The 19254-nt window shown below is 36.2% G+C and overlaps 1 protein-coding gene across 1 annotated transcript; it reads right to left on the minus strand.

Moving 5' to 3' along the window:
• Window positions 1-12795: 12795 nt before the first annotated feature.
• On the minus strand, window positions 12796-14673 carry BNAC02G34250D. The gene is made up of 4 exons (XM_013839847.3): window positions 14436-14673; window positions 14089-14270; window positions 13870-13939; window positions 12796-13391 (listed from the first exon to the last, which is right to left on the minus strand). Exons 1-4 carry the CDS (start codon window positions 14512-14514, stop codon window positions 13003-13005), a joined length of 720 nt encoding a protein of 239 aa, XP_013695301.1. The 5' UTR covers window positions 14515-14673; the 3' UTR covers window positions 12796-13002.
• Between the last annotated feature and the right edge of the window lie 4581 nt (window positions 14674-19254).

Consider the following 19254-nt stretch of genomic DNA (forward strand, 5'->3'; position numbering starts at 1 on the left):
GTCGACATTGAAGAGGAATAATCAATCGATGTTCACCTCGTGACATCGATCGACAGCAAAGCGCGCAGAAAGCCCGTTTGGTCTCAGCTGACTTATAGCTCAAGTCTTCACCTATTTACAAGATTACCCCTGACGAGTTTTCACGTAATTATATAAGCTTTGCCAACATGTTAGAGGCAAAAGTGTGCTTTCTTGTTTTACTGATTTCACAGCAAAAGGTTTTTAGGATTTTTAGTAGATTGGAGAGAAGATCCAAAGAGATTTGTGATTGGAACTCCATTGATATCTATCTATTTATCTAATGCAGTTTTTATATCTAATTGATGTTATGAATTGTTTGACCATGTCTGAGTAGTTCTCTTTGTTAGATTTAGGGTTTAAATAGGTTATGAGGGATTAGCCCCAACTATAGATTGCTAAGTTGTGATATTCATCTTTAGGATTGTCATTAATGTATGTTTCTAGATTAGCTACCTAGAACTTGCCCTAGGAGTTGTAGACATAAGCGATAGCTTGCATCTCACCCTGAAACCATCTTAATTGAGCTAAGTCTTGCTAAGAGTAAGGCGAGACCTGATCTAGTAAGCTTAGTGAGCACATTCAACCCGCGCATTAACGCTTGACCAAAAGCGTCGATCGATATTCCAATAGAATAATCGGTCGACGTTTCAGAAAGTGTATCGATCGATATTCCTATAGAATCATCTATCGACACTGGTCAATTGGCAAACCTAGAAAGTGAGAGCCTAGTGGTTTGTTTATAAGTGTTGATCTCTACAATATCATGCATGCAACTTATTAAGTATATGTAGGATTATAATCATGATTACCTGAATAAGAGCCCTAAGTCTAGCTACTTTCATCTAAGTACCAAAACCCCAATCAATCAATCGAGCAATTACTTTGCTCACAAACCTGCTATTTACATTTAAACATAAAATCAATCTAGCTTAACCAATCTGATTAGATTTATTAGGTTCCCTAGCTCCTTGTGAATTCGATCCCTAAGTACTACAACTGAACCTCTTATTTGAGAGAGTAATTCACTCCTTGGGTAATTTGAGTGATATCAAATTTGGCGCCGTTGCCGGGGAGCTTTGATCGCCTTATAGATTTAGTCTGGTTTAGTCTAGGTTACTTCTTAAAACCACTTTTTGACACAAATTTTTTTCTTGTCTTTTCAGGTACATGCCCAGCAGTACCAGAAGCAACAAGGAAACTCAACTGTTATTCTCATCAGACCCTGCATGTTTGGAACATTCAATCCGCAAAGGAAGACTCTCCTCATCGATCGACAACAACAACAGTTTGTCGCTCGATTCTCGTCAACCACCGTCGACCCAAACACCAGTTTTGTCGACCGACCCTCGCTCACCACCGTCGACCGAAGACACTCTTCTTTCGTTGACCGACATTCTCCATCCGACATCGATCTATACTCCAGTCCGAACATCGATCGATACTGAGCCGCGAGACATGGTTGCGACTTCGATACTTGTACGTGATGATAAGGGAGATCGGTCATCGGCGTAATGCAGCAGGTCAGAGGATAGATGCTCAGGGGGCTGCAATCCATGAGACTGATGCTATAGGAGCTGCTCAACCTGTAGATGAGGCCACTCGACCCAGAACGCTAGATGATTACAACCGTCCAGATCAGTTCTACACCAACAGATCAGCTATTCGTCCTCCAACTATCCAGAGAGGGGATTTCGAGTTGAAGCCGCAAGACTACACACTCGTGGGATAGAGACCCTACTAAGGGTTATCTCACAAGCATCCTATAGACCATCTGGAGAGGTTCGAGGATCTCATATCTGCTATTAAAGTAGAGGGAGTCTCTGAGGACTACCTACTCTTCAAGTACTCACTTGCTGGAGAGGCTTCACACTGGCTTAAGCAGTTACCACCAGGATTTCTCACGTCTTGGAGCGACATCAAGAATGTATTCCTATGCAACTTCTTTGATGAAGCGCGTGCTGAAGACTTGAGGAGCAAGATTGCTACATTTGCGTAGGAGCCTGCAGAATCATTCAGAAGCTCATGGATCAGATTCAAGTCTTATCAGAGAGATTGTCCACACCGTGGATTCAACAAAGTACAACTATGCAGTACTTTCTTCAAAGGCATCGCAGTGCAGTACCAGATGGCTCTTGATGCTTCCAGCGATGGGAACTTCAATACCAGGAATCCAGAGGAGGTTGTGAGAGTTATTGAGAACTTGGCATCCAGCAACAACACCAAGAACACTGATTTTAAGAGGAAGAGATCTACAACCATCCTTAGGAATGACCAGATGGATGAGGTGAAGGCAAAGCTGGACAATGTTCACAAGCTTCTCAGAAAGCAAGCTTGCCTAGTTGAGGATGTAGAAGCTTAAGACACAGAGGGTAGAGCAGAAGTAGAAGAAGATGTGAACTTCATTGGTGGAACTGGATTTCAGAGGTCTGGAAACCAGAATGGAAACTTCTATGGACAGAGAAGTAATTTCAACCAAGGTTCACAGAACCAGAAACCCTACAACAACAACATGAGTTATGAAAACTCATTCTACCAGAAGCCACCACCACCTACTCAAGAGAGCAAGATTGAAGCCATGATTGATAAGGTTCTTGAGGGACAGCAAAGCATGACGGTGGACTTCAATGGGAAGATTGATTCTGTCTACACCAACCTGAGCACAAAGTTTGAGACTCTGAGCACTCATGTGAAGAAGCTGGAGATGCAAGTTGTTCAGACAGGAGAAGCTGTTAAGAGACAATAAACCTTAACAAGAGGGGTAGGAGATGATGTGATGAAGCACCACGTGAATGCCATCATAGATGATGATTTTTGGCAAGTGGTGAAGCAGGAGAAGCTGCAAGAAGGAGATTTCGAAGTGGAAAGCTCGATGATCTTCGGTGGATCGCATTGGTGTCGATCGACGCTAGGCTTCGAACATCGATTGACAGACTTTAATCAAAACCGACCGACAGGCTCTCCAAAGCATCGATCAACGACGCCTACGGAGTCGACCACATCTTGCAATGCCGTGAGGATTATGACTCACGAGTAGTTCGCAGCAAGACACCCACATCCGCGCAGCCCTGTTTATGTCAATATCGAACGACACACTGGTCCTGCCATCGATCGACAGAGAGAGACCGCAATCGATCGACAACCTCCAGCTCCCATCGATCGCCGTACACCTCTCGCGTACCGAGTGCAGATGCCAAAGATAGACGTCGCCCGTCTAAATGCACTCATGCCACAACCCAAACCTTCAGATAACCCACCAGAGGACACCAGTCCACATTCAGATGATGCAGCAGAGCCAATGGAAGTTGATAAGGCTCCTATGGGGAGAACCTTGAGGAAAAGAAAAGGAAAGGTTGCTAATCATCTGAAAAGGGAAGCTAATGATAAGGAGATGGAAAGTCTCCAAAAGAGAGTCTTCAGGATTCCATTAGAAAAACCATTCGAGGAGGCCTATTTTACCCACATATTGTGAATGTTCTTCAGAGATACCAGAGATACTGAAGAGGGCATTAGGAGAATGTTCTATGAGGCCAGAGAAAAGATGAATAATAGGATCACACTGAAGAAGAAGAAGAAGAATGATCCTGGGAAATTTGCAATATCATGTACGGTGAAGGGTATTGAATTCCCACATGCCTTGTGTGACACAGGAGCTTCAGTCAGCATCCTACCTAGAGTTATGGCAGACCATCTGGGTCTGAAGGTGGAGCTTTCCAAGGAGTCATTCACTTTTGTGGATTGTTCTCAGAGGAGCTCAGGAGGAATTGTAAGAGACCTAGAGGTGCAGATTGGTAATGCCCTGGTTCCAGTTGATTTCCATGTCTTGGATATCAAGCTAAACTGGAACTCTTCTCTTTTACTTGGGAGAGCATTCTTGTCAACAGTAGGAGCAGTGTGTAACATGCAAACCAACCAGTTGTGTCTGACGCTCATAGATCCACATGTCCACTACAACCCCATTCCTGTCAAGAAGTCACAGGCGTCCTCCAGAAGAATCGATGATCCAGGACTCATCGCAGCATGCCAATGTGGAGCTGAGTATGAGACAGAATATTCGGCGTCGATCGAAACTCACACCGCCGCATCGATCGACATTGCCCACCAGAAATCGATCGACAATCCAAAGGAAGAATCGGTCGACAGTAGTCCACGCAATTATGAGAACGACTAATACAATCCCTCCATGGCAGCACACACCAAAGACACCATGCATACAAAGGAGTATGATGAAGATTATGAGGAGGAAAGAGCTATAGAGTACATAACCATTCTTGATGAGGAATATAGACTTCTCCATCATTTCTCTTGGAAAACGAATGCACCATCGATCGACAAAACCAACTCAACATCGATCGACACTCATCTTCATCAGACAAGCCGAAAACAAACATCGACCGACATTGCCTACTATCCATCGATCGACACTGGAGTCGACCGTGTACGAGAAGGAGATTACTCAATTGGAAGTTGGGCAGATGATCACCATCATGAAAGCTATGCAGTAGAAACGGCAGTACATGAGCAAGAAGCAGATGAAATTCATGAGGGTTTCACATATGAGGAACTTCTCAACATCCAAAGATGTAGCAGATCAACACCAAGCAGAAACCTGTTGGGAAAGAACACATTTCAGCCATCCTTACTCGAGAATCAACCGCCCGTCGATCGACGACAAACATCAATCATCGATCGACATCCGTCCGAAACCACCATCCACTGTAAGTGAAAAACCTAATTATGATAATCAGTATCTAACACAAGATGAGTTTGGTATTTTCAGGGACCCAGATGGCTATGCAAGAGCAATAGATGGACATGCACTGCAAATATCCAGAGAGGACATTGCAGACATCCTTCAGATGGCTAATGGAGCAGATAATATCTTCACGCAACAATGCAACAGTCCAGCACATCAACTGAGGGTTACAAACGAGTTCTATGACACAGCTGGTGGCATAGACAATCGTCTCAAGCAGAAGTATAGACATCCTACTCAACCGTCGATCGACGTTGACATCCCTTCATCGATCGACAGACGTCCAGAATTTGGAAAAAGAGCCTATGACCGTTATGGAACTAGGAGATTCTACTGGGAAGAGAGAGATGAGTATGAAGTCTACAGAGATGATCAGGGACATGCCAGAGATGTAGACTGACACATCATCAGAGTATCCAAGGATGATATCAGTAGTCTTCTGGAGAGATCTTCAAGAGATGAGTACAGCTACATATGTCTTCCAGAACATGCTAGCTCATTCACACAGACCAAGTTGGTACCAGAGATCTACGCCAAGGACGAGATCAATGAGATGTTCTATGGAGTCTGTCAAACCCAAGAAAAGAATGAACCAGATGAAGCTTGATGGTGTCTACTATCCACTGAACGATAGCGTCAGTTGGTTGACTACATGCATGGAGGAGATGAGGCAAGACATCGCCAGGATCCAAACACAGCGTGCAGCCGAAGGAACCGCACCAGCGTCGATCGACAGACATCACCCAACATCGATCGACGATGACCCACGAAACTCACATCCAATGAAGTCTGAACCAGATTTTCACACCAGAGCAGAGATTGATCAGTTGGTAGAAGAGATCTACAGAACTCTGGAAACAACAGAAGAGAGGCTTGATAGGAGATGTGATGACATATATTTCCCAATGGACCTTACAATGAGTTCTTTAACTTCTCAGATAGAAGCAATACAGAGGGAGATAGTAGAGATTTAGAGATGCATCGCTCGTCGACCAGAAGCATCAGCATCGATCGACAGACGCAACAACAAATCGACCGACAATCAAAGACATACATCGGCCGACGAAGCTACAAACCGAGGCAGGCTAGTACCAAAGGTGAAATCAGACACGTCTGATACACACAACCATGGAGAGGAGATCTCACCTGACACTTACGCCACACTTATGAGACATCAGTTCAACCTTGAGAGTCTTGGAGACAGATTGCAGGAATTAGAGAACACAACTGCAACAATGAAGGACAAATGGAACAGAGGAGATGAAGCAATGCGAGACTTCACTGGTACATGGTTCAACAAGCGCAGAGAAGAGATGGACACTTGTTTCCCATCAAGCTCCAGCTTTCATCATTACTAGCCAAATCACCTCCAAAGTCAAGCTAAATGACTATAACAAAGCGCTGAGTGGGAGGCAACCCACTAATATATAATATTTAATTAGTTTTTATTAATTTAGTATTTATGTTGGTTTTTAATTATTGCACGTCATAAAAAAAAGAGATCTGAGTAGACGATTGCCGTGAGTATCGACCGACGAAACACTGCCGACATCGATCGACAGAACATCACCTGCCGCGACCGATATCAACACCTTTACATCGATCGACATCCATTCCGGTCTGGTATATCGTTCTAACTTGTTACATTTAGTCCTTATGATTTAGTTATCACCATAACTCCGACTGGATTTACACTAGGGACAGTGTTGTTTAAGTCTGGGGGGAGGTTTACTGATAGTAGTTTATTCACGAGTCTTATTAAAATGTTTAAAAAAAAAGTTTTTACTGAGTCAAGAAGGGGATGATGAACTTATTGATTTTGCTTGTTATCTAACCACACCATTCTAGACTTACTAGTTGTAGATAGTACTAAAGCTACCAAAGTGGATCAACATGTCCACTATGTTACACTTGCTGAGAGTGTTTGAAGGAACCAAAGCTGACCTCCAACCTAATTGAGCTCAACTCTGCTTGTCTTGGGGCTTGGTATACATGAGATTGGATTCTTCAAACAAGTCTGGAAGGTAAAGCCTTGTGTAGATTTATCACCATTTCTCTCTCTAATTTCGATATATAGATAAAATTATAGATATAGTTATCTAATATATATATATATATATATATATAATATAGATATATTTATTAGGAAGAGATTCGAACATGACTTAATGGGTACAACCATTAAGGCTTGTTTCATAAGAATTCTATAGGTAAAGGATTAGAACATGACTTGGTGGATACAACCATTAAGGCTTGATTCACAAATAATCCTAGGATATAGGTCAAAAAGAAGTGAACATGCTTTGGTGGGTACAACTACTAAAGCTTGATTCATGGAAGCCTGTCCAATCTTGGTCAATGATCTTGCAATATAAGCAAACTTTGACTGAGAGAAAAAATTAGTAGAGAGAAAGGATAAGAACTATTGTTTACCTGCAGGTCCAGATACTTGTTTGAGCATCCTTACATCCTGTGATCGATACTCCCAAGGTAAAAGCTACACTTTATTTATGTAAAAATTGAGGTTCGTAGAGGGGATTGTCAGACATGATTTGCTAAGTTGTTGACTAGATGAACTTGGTTGCTAGACTAGGATATGGTATAGTGTGCTTCTGAGACTAGAACTGTCTAAGGTGTTGATTCTGAGCCTAGTGGTTTGTTTATAAGTGTTGAGCTCTACAATATCATGCATGCAACTTATTAAGCATATGTAGGATTATAATCCTGATTTCCTGAATAAAAGCTCTAAATCTAGCTACTTTCATCTAAGTACCAAAATCTCAATCAATCAATGGAGCAATTACTTTGCTCACAAACCTGCTATTTACATTTAAACATAAAATCAATCTAGCTTAACCAATCTGATTAGATTTATTAGGTTCCCTAGCTCATTGTGAATTTGATCCCTAAGTACTACAACTGAACCTCTTATTTGAGAGAGTAATTTATTCCTTAGAGTAATTTGAGTGATATCAAAGATCTCCATCTTCTCTACGATATTTTCCTAATCTGATTCCTGCAGACCCGACTTGCCTTTCTTGTAATCCCGCAGCAATATCTAGTTGAACTTGTCCTACTTAGAACTTGCATTTTCCAATAGCCAAACTTTCCTTAACTGGTTTTTCGGTTCCGTTGCTTCCTTACATATGCTCGATTGTTACATGATCGTCACTGCTAGATACAAAAATATCTCCTGTGCTCACTGAACATCCGACACTTAATCAAATTTTAACCTATTCATCCCAACATTCACGAATATAAGTGTTTCCAAACTTCAAAAATCAAGCTCCTTGCAGAACAAAACCTCATACGATCCATTTCTTTCGAAAATAAAAATACTCCGAGAGCGGGTCGTTACACGATCCTCCGCTTAAAAGCTAATTTTTTGGTGTAAGTTAGTCTTATTACTAGCTAGGGGGATCCGCTCTTTGCCGGATTTGTAAGTTTATTTGTGAGATTGTGTGTTCGTGTTTGGAGTTAATTTCATGTTACTTCAGACATGATCTTCATATCAGTGTGTATTGTTTAGGGGAATTAGAAACTTGAGTTGTCGCATATGTTGATCTAGATATTGATTTTTTTCCTGTTTGAAGTGGTTTATATTTATTCTTAGTCACGGTTAAGTTACCAATATTATACAGTAAATGTAGCTTCTATTTCTTGTTGGTTTTTGTCAAAGAATATTCATGACTATAATTTATTATGAAACGCGAAATAGAAAACAGAGAGGATGAGGATACATATTCTACTAAAACGAAGAAAACAAACTTGATCATTTGCTTGTAACACTAGCTAACATGTGTCATATCGATTGTCAATGATGTAGCAATGACATGTTATAGTTGCTCATGTGGTGTTGTAGTTTTCCAAGTAAAAATTTGGTCTAATACTCTAACTCTGTGGATTGTTTTTTATGTGTTTCGAGCCATTGTTCTCCAGGCTTTTGTTGATGTTCCATCCGAGAGAATCCAACATAGGTTTACCGATCTCTGGTTCTCTTCTGCCTAACATGATTAAACTATAAAGGTAAATAGTATTGGGGGAAATTAATCCGGGAGCAAGAATCTTCAGGTTAGAGAAGGATGCCGATATATTGGTTCCGGCATCCGGCTTCCTGCCTCCGTGTTCCGACTTCCGGGTTCCGGGTAAGATGATTCTTCTTGCCTCCGGTTAAAGATGAAAAATTTCAGATAAATATGAACATCCACATATTTCATGATATGGTCGGATCTCCTTAAATCCAAGGGAAAATGGAAGTATTCTAATATATATGGTTATCTTCAAGATAAATGAAAATATTATATGAATATAGTGAATATTTCCTAATCGTAAGAGAAATGCACGACTTCTACTATAAATATGGGGTTCTTAACCCTAAATAAAAGAAGTCAACTCGTACATCTACATAATACATCAATCCTACAGCTTATAGTGAAGTCATTAGACAAGACTGGTTGGCTTGAATTCGTTGAAATGTACCCACAGCTTATGATGAAGTAAAACACTGATCGGATTTGGATTCACTGAAATGTACCCCCAACTTTATATGAAGTCTCTAGACAAAGACTATAGGACAGTTTTTGATTAATTTAAGTTTAGTCTTTAGACGGAGGCTGGAGCTCTAAAAACAGATCCTTTACGACAAAGACTATGGACCATGTTTTGGTTGGTTGGAAGGAACACCCCCTCTACCCACGGATTTTAATGAAGTCTTTAGACTAAAGAAAATGTGTAAGTCAACTGTGTACCCACAGCTTGAGTGAAGTCTTAAGACAAAGATAGTGGCGGATTTTGATTCACTGAAACATAAGTTGTACCCACGGATTTGAATTTAGTTTTTAGACAGATTCAAAGATCCATAATGAACTCTTTAGACAAAGACTGGGTTTGTTTTCGTTAGTTAGTTGGAGTATAATAATTGTACCCACTGCTTCAGTTAAAGTCTATACATGTTGCCTTAATACAAGACTATACATCAGATTTTGATTCAAAATGGAAAACTAATATGTACCCAAAAACAACATGTATTTCGTTTTAAAACGACAAGTAGTTTGTCTCAAAAGAAAAAAATATGTCACACAAATTTGCCCTCTCGCTGAGATTTTTAAACAATAAGAGAGAGTAAACGAATCTTGGGGAATAATTTTTTATAACATAAACTTCCTGAGATCTTCGCAAAATCTTTGATAACATGCACACACGTTCTGCAACCGTTATGGAAAGTCGCTCCTCGTCTCTTTAAATATCAGTCTCTCTTTCTTCACCAATACTTTTCTTATTATAAACCAACAAAAATATCCCAATGTAAGTTTCTAATTTGAGAGTGTTTGTAGCTAGTATTATAGTTTGTAGGACTGTTCATGAGTCTCGCATGAAAGTCTATCATGGTTTTATCTAAAAACTCATATCCGCTATGATTCATCACATTTACGGAGATAATATAAAAAGTTAAATAAATAGATATCATATCTCGACTAGTAATGTTTACAAAACCATTTTTTGTCGTCTTTCATTCTCTATTTTCTTAACATCATTTTTATTTAATCGTTTATGTAAATTCGGTTTTCCGGTTTCTTACAAAAATAAAATTTGTTTAACAATTTCTGCCAATTTGAAACCAAATTCTTATTGTATTCAATTCATGTTTACCCTTTGCTGCCAATTTGAAACCCAATTTCTGCTCATTTTCTCCTCTCTTTTTTTCCCCTTTGGCTACGGTCAAGTTTTCTTTCTTTAATAGGTTGGTTGTCAAACAAATGGACCCGACTCCACTGAAATGACGTCAAAACTTTTTTTTTTTGCTAAATTGTAAATATCATTTCAAAAATGAATTGTTGAGGTTTACAAGATGTGATGAACAAACTGTAAAACCTTTAAAACATACTTCCAAGGCAAAAAAAGGTAAAAAACATGGAAGCAGAAATCAATCGAACTTGAAACCGTTCTGCTTTGGAGCGAACAGGACTTCAAGTATCGATACAAGCTTGTAGTAGCCGGATGGAAGGTTGAGCCGAGACGGGCTTGAAAGGAGAGACCCGAGAAACTAGAACGCAAGGAACATAACACTAGTAGGAAGCGGATTCAACGGCTGCCTGCACAACTTGCTTTACTCCGAGAGACAGAAACGATTCCGCTCAAGGACAGTCCTCTAGGTCCGGGCTGGGAAAGAACTAAACTCGGATTCAGCAAAAGACGGGACAACACACACTACGGGTGCTTAATAGCGCTCAACTAACTCTACCGCACTCGCCCTCTAAGTCGGTACAGAGAAAGGGGCAGCATCACCAACTCCCGAGTCTTACTACCTCCTCCAACTGCAAAGTGTTACCAAGAGCTCCAAGGAAACGAAGAACCTCCACAACCCAACTCAATTAAATCTGCAATACCAATCCATACTAACAAGAAACGCCAATACCAACAACAAAGGAGGGGAGAGGAGCTAAGTTAATGCATCACTCAGTAGCTAATCGCCTAATCTTGACTCAACGGAGTGACAGAGATGACCCTATCGCATTCAGTCCGAGGTCCCGAGACCTCTAGCTCAGACGACGCGTACCCGGATAGCCTTTGAAGGTAGCGGCAAAAAGCGATCTTTTCTTCCAGTCCTGCGAAAAGATTTAGGTGTCGGGGGAGGAGATTGCTTCGGTGGTGAGGAGGATGAAGCGGCGGCAGTCGCTAGAGGCACCGCATCGCAAAACCCTCTCAGCTTCGACGAATCTAACGACGTCCTCTGCGAAGACGACGACCCGAAACAGAATCACTCACCGACAAACCTTCACGCCGGAGATGGATTTGGATATGGCGGGGTCGGCAAAAACCCTCTCACAGCGCCGAACGCGCCGGAGAGGCGATCGGATCCAAAAAAAAAAAGTTTCGAAAGTTAGGGTTGAGAGAGAAATTGGGGGCGCGTTGAGTTTATTTTCCTAATGACGTCAAAACTTATGTTAGTTTTCTTTTTGAACTATAAGTCATGTTCGCATTAGAAACAAAATATGGTTAACCGTCGAACTCTTATGATGACCAGTTGTGTAATAATGTATCTCAGAGTTGAAAAATATAAATTCACGTAATTCTTTATACGAGTTTGGCATGTTTAGCTAATATTAACGTTTCAAATAATAACCGGTTTTCTTAGCAAAAATAAAAATAAAATAATAACCGACTTTTCGGATACGTTGGAGTAGACAAGTAGTCTTTGCATTCGGTTCAAGGTCTTCAAGTATAAGAAGAAAAAAATGTTAGTAGCTAATGTATTACAAAAATATCACTAGTTTTAACTTTTAACCAAATCCACGATGAGACACATGCATGCACTATCAATATGGATATAGGTCACATACCACTTTTCTTATACAATTTTTGTTTGTCGTATTAACTCATGCCGACATACGTAGCATAACACAAGCACGACGTCATGAAAAAAAAAACCCACGACGTCATGAGCTTTGATCCTCGTCGTTTGGTTTCGTCAATATATACATCAAACAACGGTGGTGATCTAAAGCTGATAAAAATTGGACCTAAACGAGATGAGGCTATTATAATACTGACGAACTTTCATCTTTTGTCAAACACTAGCGAACTTTATTTCAACACTAGAGTACTGACCTCATTCGATAAAATTCTGATATTTTCTTCTAGTCATTAATTCTAGACTCGAGAGTTTTATATTTTCTTGTAATTAATATGTTGTTATGTTATACTAAGGTGAGTTCCAAAACAGAGTATCAATAATTTATAATTAAAAATCATTAAGAATTGTTTATAACTAACAAATAACAATATTTAACCAAAAACATTTAAATATATCATATTATTTATCTTTTTAACCTTTTACTCTTTTATTTTTTTCATTTTAGAATTTCATCTTTTGCTTTATTTAATTGTTCTTTGTTTTTTTCTTTATTCTTTTGTACGTATCATACTTTAAATATTTAGCCTGTGATAATTCTTTTTATAAATAACATGTTTTGGAAAATATGATAAAAAAGTTTTAAAAACTCAATATCAATATCAAGAAATTCAAGAAGGTAATGTGAGTGTTCATATCTGAAAAATCCACCGGTTATATTGTACAGCATTTTTCGAAGTTTACCTCCCTATTTTCTTTTTACAAAATTTGAAAGTTTCTCTCATAGCCAATGATTACTTTGGCTTTCTATTCTACAATTAACCTCAATTATATTACACATACAACCACAACTGACTACTAATTAATATTAAATAATTCACCCCGTAGTTCTGATTATGGTAATTGTACCCCTTCCTTGTGTTTGGATCCTAGTAAGAGCCACCACGGTTTTACCGGAGAGACCTGGCCCATGTGTCGAGATGCACGGTCTAGAGGCAAAGTCTCCAACGGGATGTCGAACAGGTCGAGCCGGTGGCATTAGAATCCTCTTATTTACGTCATTTAGGGTTATGTCTTCTTCTCGACCACCTGGTTTCACCAATCCAAATGGATAGACTAGTATTTTGTTCTTATTACTACAATTAGACGAAGATGGTTCGGTTTTAGATTTTTCTCGGAGATAGATTTTGTCAGGAGAAACAGAAAAATCGGGAGACTCGGTCATTATCGGCTCCTCAAGGCTACGTTTTCCTTTCGTACGTTCATCTGTACATCAGAAGATTAATCAACAAGTTTTATGTTAGTAGGTTACTTTGAAATGAGACCATAAAGTTTGCAAATAGAATCGACGTGTTGGCTAGAAATCCAGCAAACTAACTTCTAAACACGTATTGTCATATGGACCGCATGAAATTATTTCCTTTATTTTTTATTGCGGAATTTAGAAATGCATTGTTATTTCAAATTTTAGAACTATTCAAAAGTCATCCCAGTAAAAGAATAACATCATCCTGCTGATTTTCTTTTGAATAAAATTTAACATTTTATTAAAAAACTAAAATAAAATAAATAACATCATCCTGCTGATTTTTTAAAAATTATTTTACTATCCGACAATTAGTTTTTTGGGAAAAAGATCCGACAATTAGTTTTTTTTTTCTTTTTTTGGTAAAAATCCGACAATTAGTTAAAATATTAGTTTCTTCAAAAAAAAAGTATAAAAACATAATAAAGTAGGTCTCACCTGTGATAACAGGTGGAGTGACAAACTGACTTTCCAAACAGCTATAACTCTTATGCAGGCCCCAATCGTTCTGCATTTTCAACGATCAACATTTTTAAATTTAATTTATATTACAAAATCATTTGGAAATGATAATCAAGGAGAATATGTATAGAATATTAGGAAATAATTCAATAAATCATTAGACAGATATAATAAAATAAATTATCAAACTCAAACCTGCGATAAGTAGCCATCGTTAAGAGATTTTGATGGATCCTCGAACAAAAGACGTCTTCTTTTGCTTCTCTCACAAGACTCGATAAGTGCGTCCTCAAGGTAACCTGTGGAGACGTCGGAATAATCCATCTCCGGTGATCTGTAAATATGTTGCGGCGATCCATTTATGTATCCACATGCATCTGCAATTTATAACACACATTTTTTTTTCTGAGTAAATTTATAACACACATTTCACTTCTATATTTTTCATCGCATAATCGTAAATAACTACATGCACGTCTATACAAAGATATATATAATTTAGCAGAGAGAGAGAGATAAATAACATATATCTATGTAGATACCAGGATTGAAGTCAGGCTTGAAGAGTGATCCAAGGTTATGTAGATCCCAAGTGGGTAAAGAGTAGAGAAGCTCACTCATGTTTTGTGTTTTTTTCTTTCTGAATGATTTGCTGAGTGTTTTGTAAAACGAAAACCTATATGGTTGCCTATTTATCTTGGTGTTGTGTGTGGAAAGTGAAAGTAAATTCAAATAAAACAATAGAATTTGGAAGATAAAGTTAAAAAGCAGTGGATAGTTTTAGAAGATGAAGAAGAGATTGTACTAATACAGTCAACGGTAGAAAAAATAAAGCAAAAGAACAGTTGTTGGATAGTGTCTTTTTCTCTTTGGGATATGAACACGATTTATGATTACTCAAATACTTTTTCGCCAAATGATCTATATAATATAAGCTGTTTCGCGAGTTTAATTAATTCAAAACGTAATTGTGCAGCTAAAATGAATTCAAAGTCATTCTGTTAGAAACAAAATTAATTTTTTTTCGTTAAATAATTATGTCATTTAGTCCGTGAAATAATAGCATAGTTAATTGGAAAATTAATATGAGATTTTTATGTAGAAGAAGGTGTTTGAATTTTTGTTAGAGTTTGGTTAGGTGGGGGACCTAATAATGGCTAAAGGTGATGATATCACATCATGCTGTTATATGTTCTTTTCTTACTGTCGACCTTTAAGCAAATTTAGTAAACAATCTTAATAACTTGACTCAGTCAATGTATACTAGAATCAGAAACTATCACATGTGGATTGTAAAAAAATGTCAGCAATTTCAAAACGCATTAGATATAAACGTATTTGATTAAGTAATTGAAATGATCTAACACCAAAGCAAAAGTTTCTTTTTAACTACAGTTAGCTACTACCAGGTCTGAAATATAATTATATATGCATATATATTCTTAATATATCATGTACTTAGAGAATTGATAATCTATGCGCGATTAATTAGATTTGGTTGTTGCAAATTGTAGATCATATAATATATGATCGCTTTTTATGACAGTTGAGAAATGGATAAGACAGTAGACACGTTCATTTCAAAGTTTATCCAGTTAAGACGATGATGTTGTGTTTGTTTTGTTACTGTTAGTTCAATGATAAAACATTGTTTTTGACCGAAAGATTATATGATAAAACATTGGTGACAACATTAAAATAGTTCCAAAGATTAAAAACAGGTTGACCAACATTAAGGACATTTTAAAAGTTTTACAAAAAAGACATTTTAAAATCCCCTATAATATTAATTGAAGATCTTTTAAATTGTTATAACCAAAATTTTGTAAAAATTAAAAAAAAAAATTTATCATATGTGGCACTTGTGTATGCTTTTTAAATCATATTTCAAAAATTTCTAGAGCACCTTATATAAACTATAGTCTAGCAAAATAATATTTCGAAGGCTATAGTTGGTCGCATATATCAATTCTTTATTGTTTCGCAGGTTTTCCTTAAATAAAACCTACGGAATTACCTAATGTGATTAAAATATATATAGAAATTAATGATTTTAAACAATAAAGATTTGATAACAATCTGTATACTTTTTATCATTTTTTTGTTTATTTCTTTATTATTAAAATAAATTTCATTAATCATATAATAAAAATCTAGATTTTTTTTTTGTACATGTTGTATTTTGAATTTTTCAAAACGGTATAAATTACTAAAATTATTAAAAGTCTCTCATAAACTTTTATGATCAAGGTTTAAATTTTTTCTATATTAAGATACAATGATTATAAGACCATATGAAGAAATAATTTTATTTTAATAGGTTTCTATGTTAATATATATATATATTTCATATCGTTTAAATTAAACTATGCATTGTATGAAAATGTATACTTATATTTTGATATTTGCATTGAACATATATTGAAAAGTTTATAAATTTATTCTTCTGTAAAATATTTTTTAAATAATTTTTATATAAATTTATCATGCGCAAAGGTGCAGGTCTTATCCTAGTTAATACTCCATTCGTTCCACAAAGATAAATTTTTTAGTATTTTCACATATATTAAGAAAACACATTAAACTACCATAATAAATGTATCGTTTTCTGTAATTTTCAATATTCAATAACTTTTAACCAATAGTAATTCAATAAAATTAATTAATTTTTTTGAAGTTTACAATTTTTTCATAGAAAACACAAAAAATACATTTTTTTGAAACAAACTTTTTAAAAAAAAGTCTACCATTAAAAAACGGAGAGAGTATATATAATGTAAACTATGGTTTCCGGTTCTAGTTTCTAGAACAATTTTGATTTAATTGTAGCTGACAGACAATGCATTTCGTAATGGATAGCGCTAAGCCTGGATATTGTTATAAAAAATTAAGAAGCGATGTATTCCACAGCTCATAAAACCATTTTAATCAACAACAAATGCAATATCTACTTCTTCTTTTTTTTCTCTGCGAACCACAAAGTCATCTCTGAAGAATTTTGTGTTCTTTGGACGTATAGGAGAACTTCCTTTTGATTTTTAATCCATTCGTTAAATCCTGATTCTACTTTGCTTCTGATTTGGTGAACAACCGTTCTTCTTTTGGATGCTCTTTTGGTTGTTTTCTTCATTCTTCACAATGGTGGGGATTGTCACGTCCTTTCACGTTTACTTTCTTCCATTATTACATGCCTTTATTTCATTTTATAATTCCTTTTTAATTTAACGATCTGATTTGATTTGATAGGTTGATGTAATTATTCGGAATGGTTCCACTAGTCGAAGCGATGTAATCACTGTAGAATAAGTATGGTCGTGCAATCAGACCAATCGTTGTGATAGAACTGAATAATGAAATGAAATTGTTAGTATTTCTTTAGTTTTGAATATTGTTAGAATAATTATGAGTAATTCTTACGAGATAAATAAACTGTTTAGATGATGAATTACTTACATATTTAAATAATATTATAGTAATTGGCTTTTTTTGATTCATGACATAATTTTCTTGTACATTTAAAACTAACTAGGTGATTATCCGCGTTACGCTGCAGAATTTTTTTTATAATATACCACCATGTCGAGTTATTTGAGTTTTTCTTTGGTTCATCCCTAGGGTTATTTTTAGGTTCACCAACCAATAAGATTTATTTATTTAAGATTCAATATTAAAAAAAAATAAAAAATAATAAGAATTTGTCAAGTTATATTATGTTTTTAAAATAAATAAAAATAGTAATAATTACCAATTTTTTTACTATTGTTAACACCGTCAGAAAAACACTAAACCCTAAACCTTTGGATAAAATTTAAACCTTTAGACAAATCCTAAACTCTAAATCATAAATATTAAAACTAAATCTTAAAAACACTAAATCCTAAATCATAAATCCTTAATCCTAAACCATGAACTCTTGGGTAAATCTTAAACCCCAAGAGTTCAGGGTTTACTCAAGAATTTAGGGTTTAATGTTTAGGATTTAGAGTTTTTAAGATTTAGTTTTTAATGTTTATGATTTAGGGTTTATGATTTACCAAATGATTTAAAGTTTATCCAAGGGTTTAGAGTTTAAGATTTAGGGTCTAAGGTTTAATGTTTTGTTGATAGTGTTAACAATATTAAAAAAAAATTTGGTAATTATTATTTATTTTTATTTATTTTAAAATCATAATATTACTCGACAAATTCTTAATATTTTCTTTTCTTTTTTTAAAAGATATTAAATCTGAAACAAAAAAATCATATTGGTTGGTGAACCTACAGGTTTACCCTAGGGGAGTGAACCCAAAAAAACTAGAGTTATTTTGGTCGAGTAATAAACTTCCAAAGTTGAATTTTCTTTTAAAAAAAACGAAAAAAACTTCCAAAGTTTAATGACTCATTCAGTTATTCTTCTTTTCATGTCGACAACTTGTTCCTTTTTACCGAGTTATGGATGTGTTTCCTTTTTCCAATTCTTCTTTTGACATTTACATGAAACTCATATATTGTTCTGGTTTACGTCATTGTACTAAAAGATTATTTAAAACAATATGTTTCTCACTCGTTGATCGTAGATGATACCAAATATAAATAACCGTGGCGTAAAATGTGTCTTGAATTCACAATTCTTATGTGTTTACACGTTAATTAGAGATGTGTAACTGTTGTGGCCTTGATTTTAATATTCCATTTGGTCATTCTTTCTCTGAAAAGTGTACTAAGACACTTTATTTCTTATAAAGAAAATCTAAGTCACAAAGTACTTAAAAGGAACAAATAATATCAACTTCGCAGATTCATATAAACTAATCACGCTTATAAATAAAGCAATCATAAACTCTTACTGATGACTATTAGGAACATCCGTTGAAAGTCTTAGAGATAAACATCAGCTATTTTTAAACATATTCTTCAGCCATCTTTCACGATCCCAAATGTCAATTTCGTGTAACATAGCGGAGTCAAAACCCATATACATCGTCGATATCTAGTCGTTGATTTTTTTCCAAATCTTTACATTTCCACCAACGATATTTCAAAGGTCTGGTCAAAATTAGATTCAAGTCCACTTTAGCTAAATGGTAAACTCATAATCAACATAAATATAGTCACCAACGTAAACAGTCACCAATAAGTGCTACCGGATACAATCAAGCCTGATCAGATGGAAAAAACAATTTCGTTCTCCAAATTTCCTCAGCATTGTTGCCGGAAGGTTTAATAGAGAAACATCGACGTAGAAAATCAAACGGATTTGGTGAAGTGACGCAAAAAAAAAAAATAGTGACAACCATTTTCCTTTTAGTTGTATTGTTTCTAATGCGTTTAGTTACCTGTCATTCGATTCCATACAGGAAAAAAACACTTTTATTTCACTGC

This window comes from Brassica napus, chromosome C2 (assembly GCF_020379485.1).
Source record: "Brassica napus cultivar Da-Ae chromosome C2, Da-Ae, whole genome shotgun sequence".
Classification (NCBI taxonomy): domain Eukaryota; kingdom Viridiplantae; phylum Streptophyta; class Magnoliopsida; order Brassicales; family Brassicaceae; genus Brassica; species Brassica napus.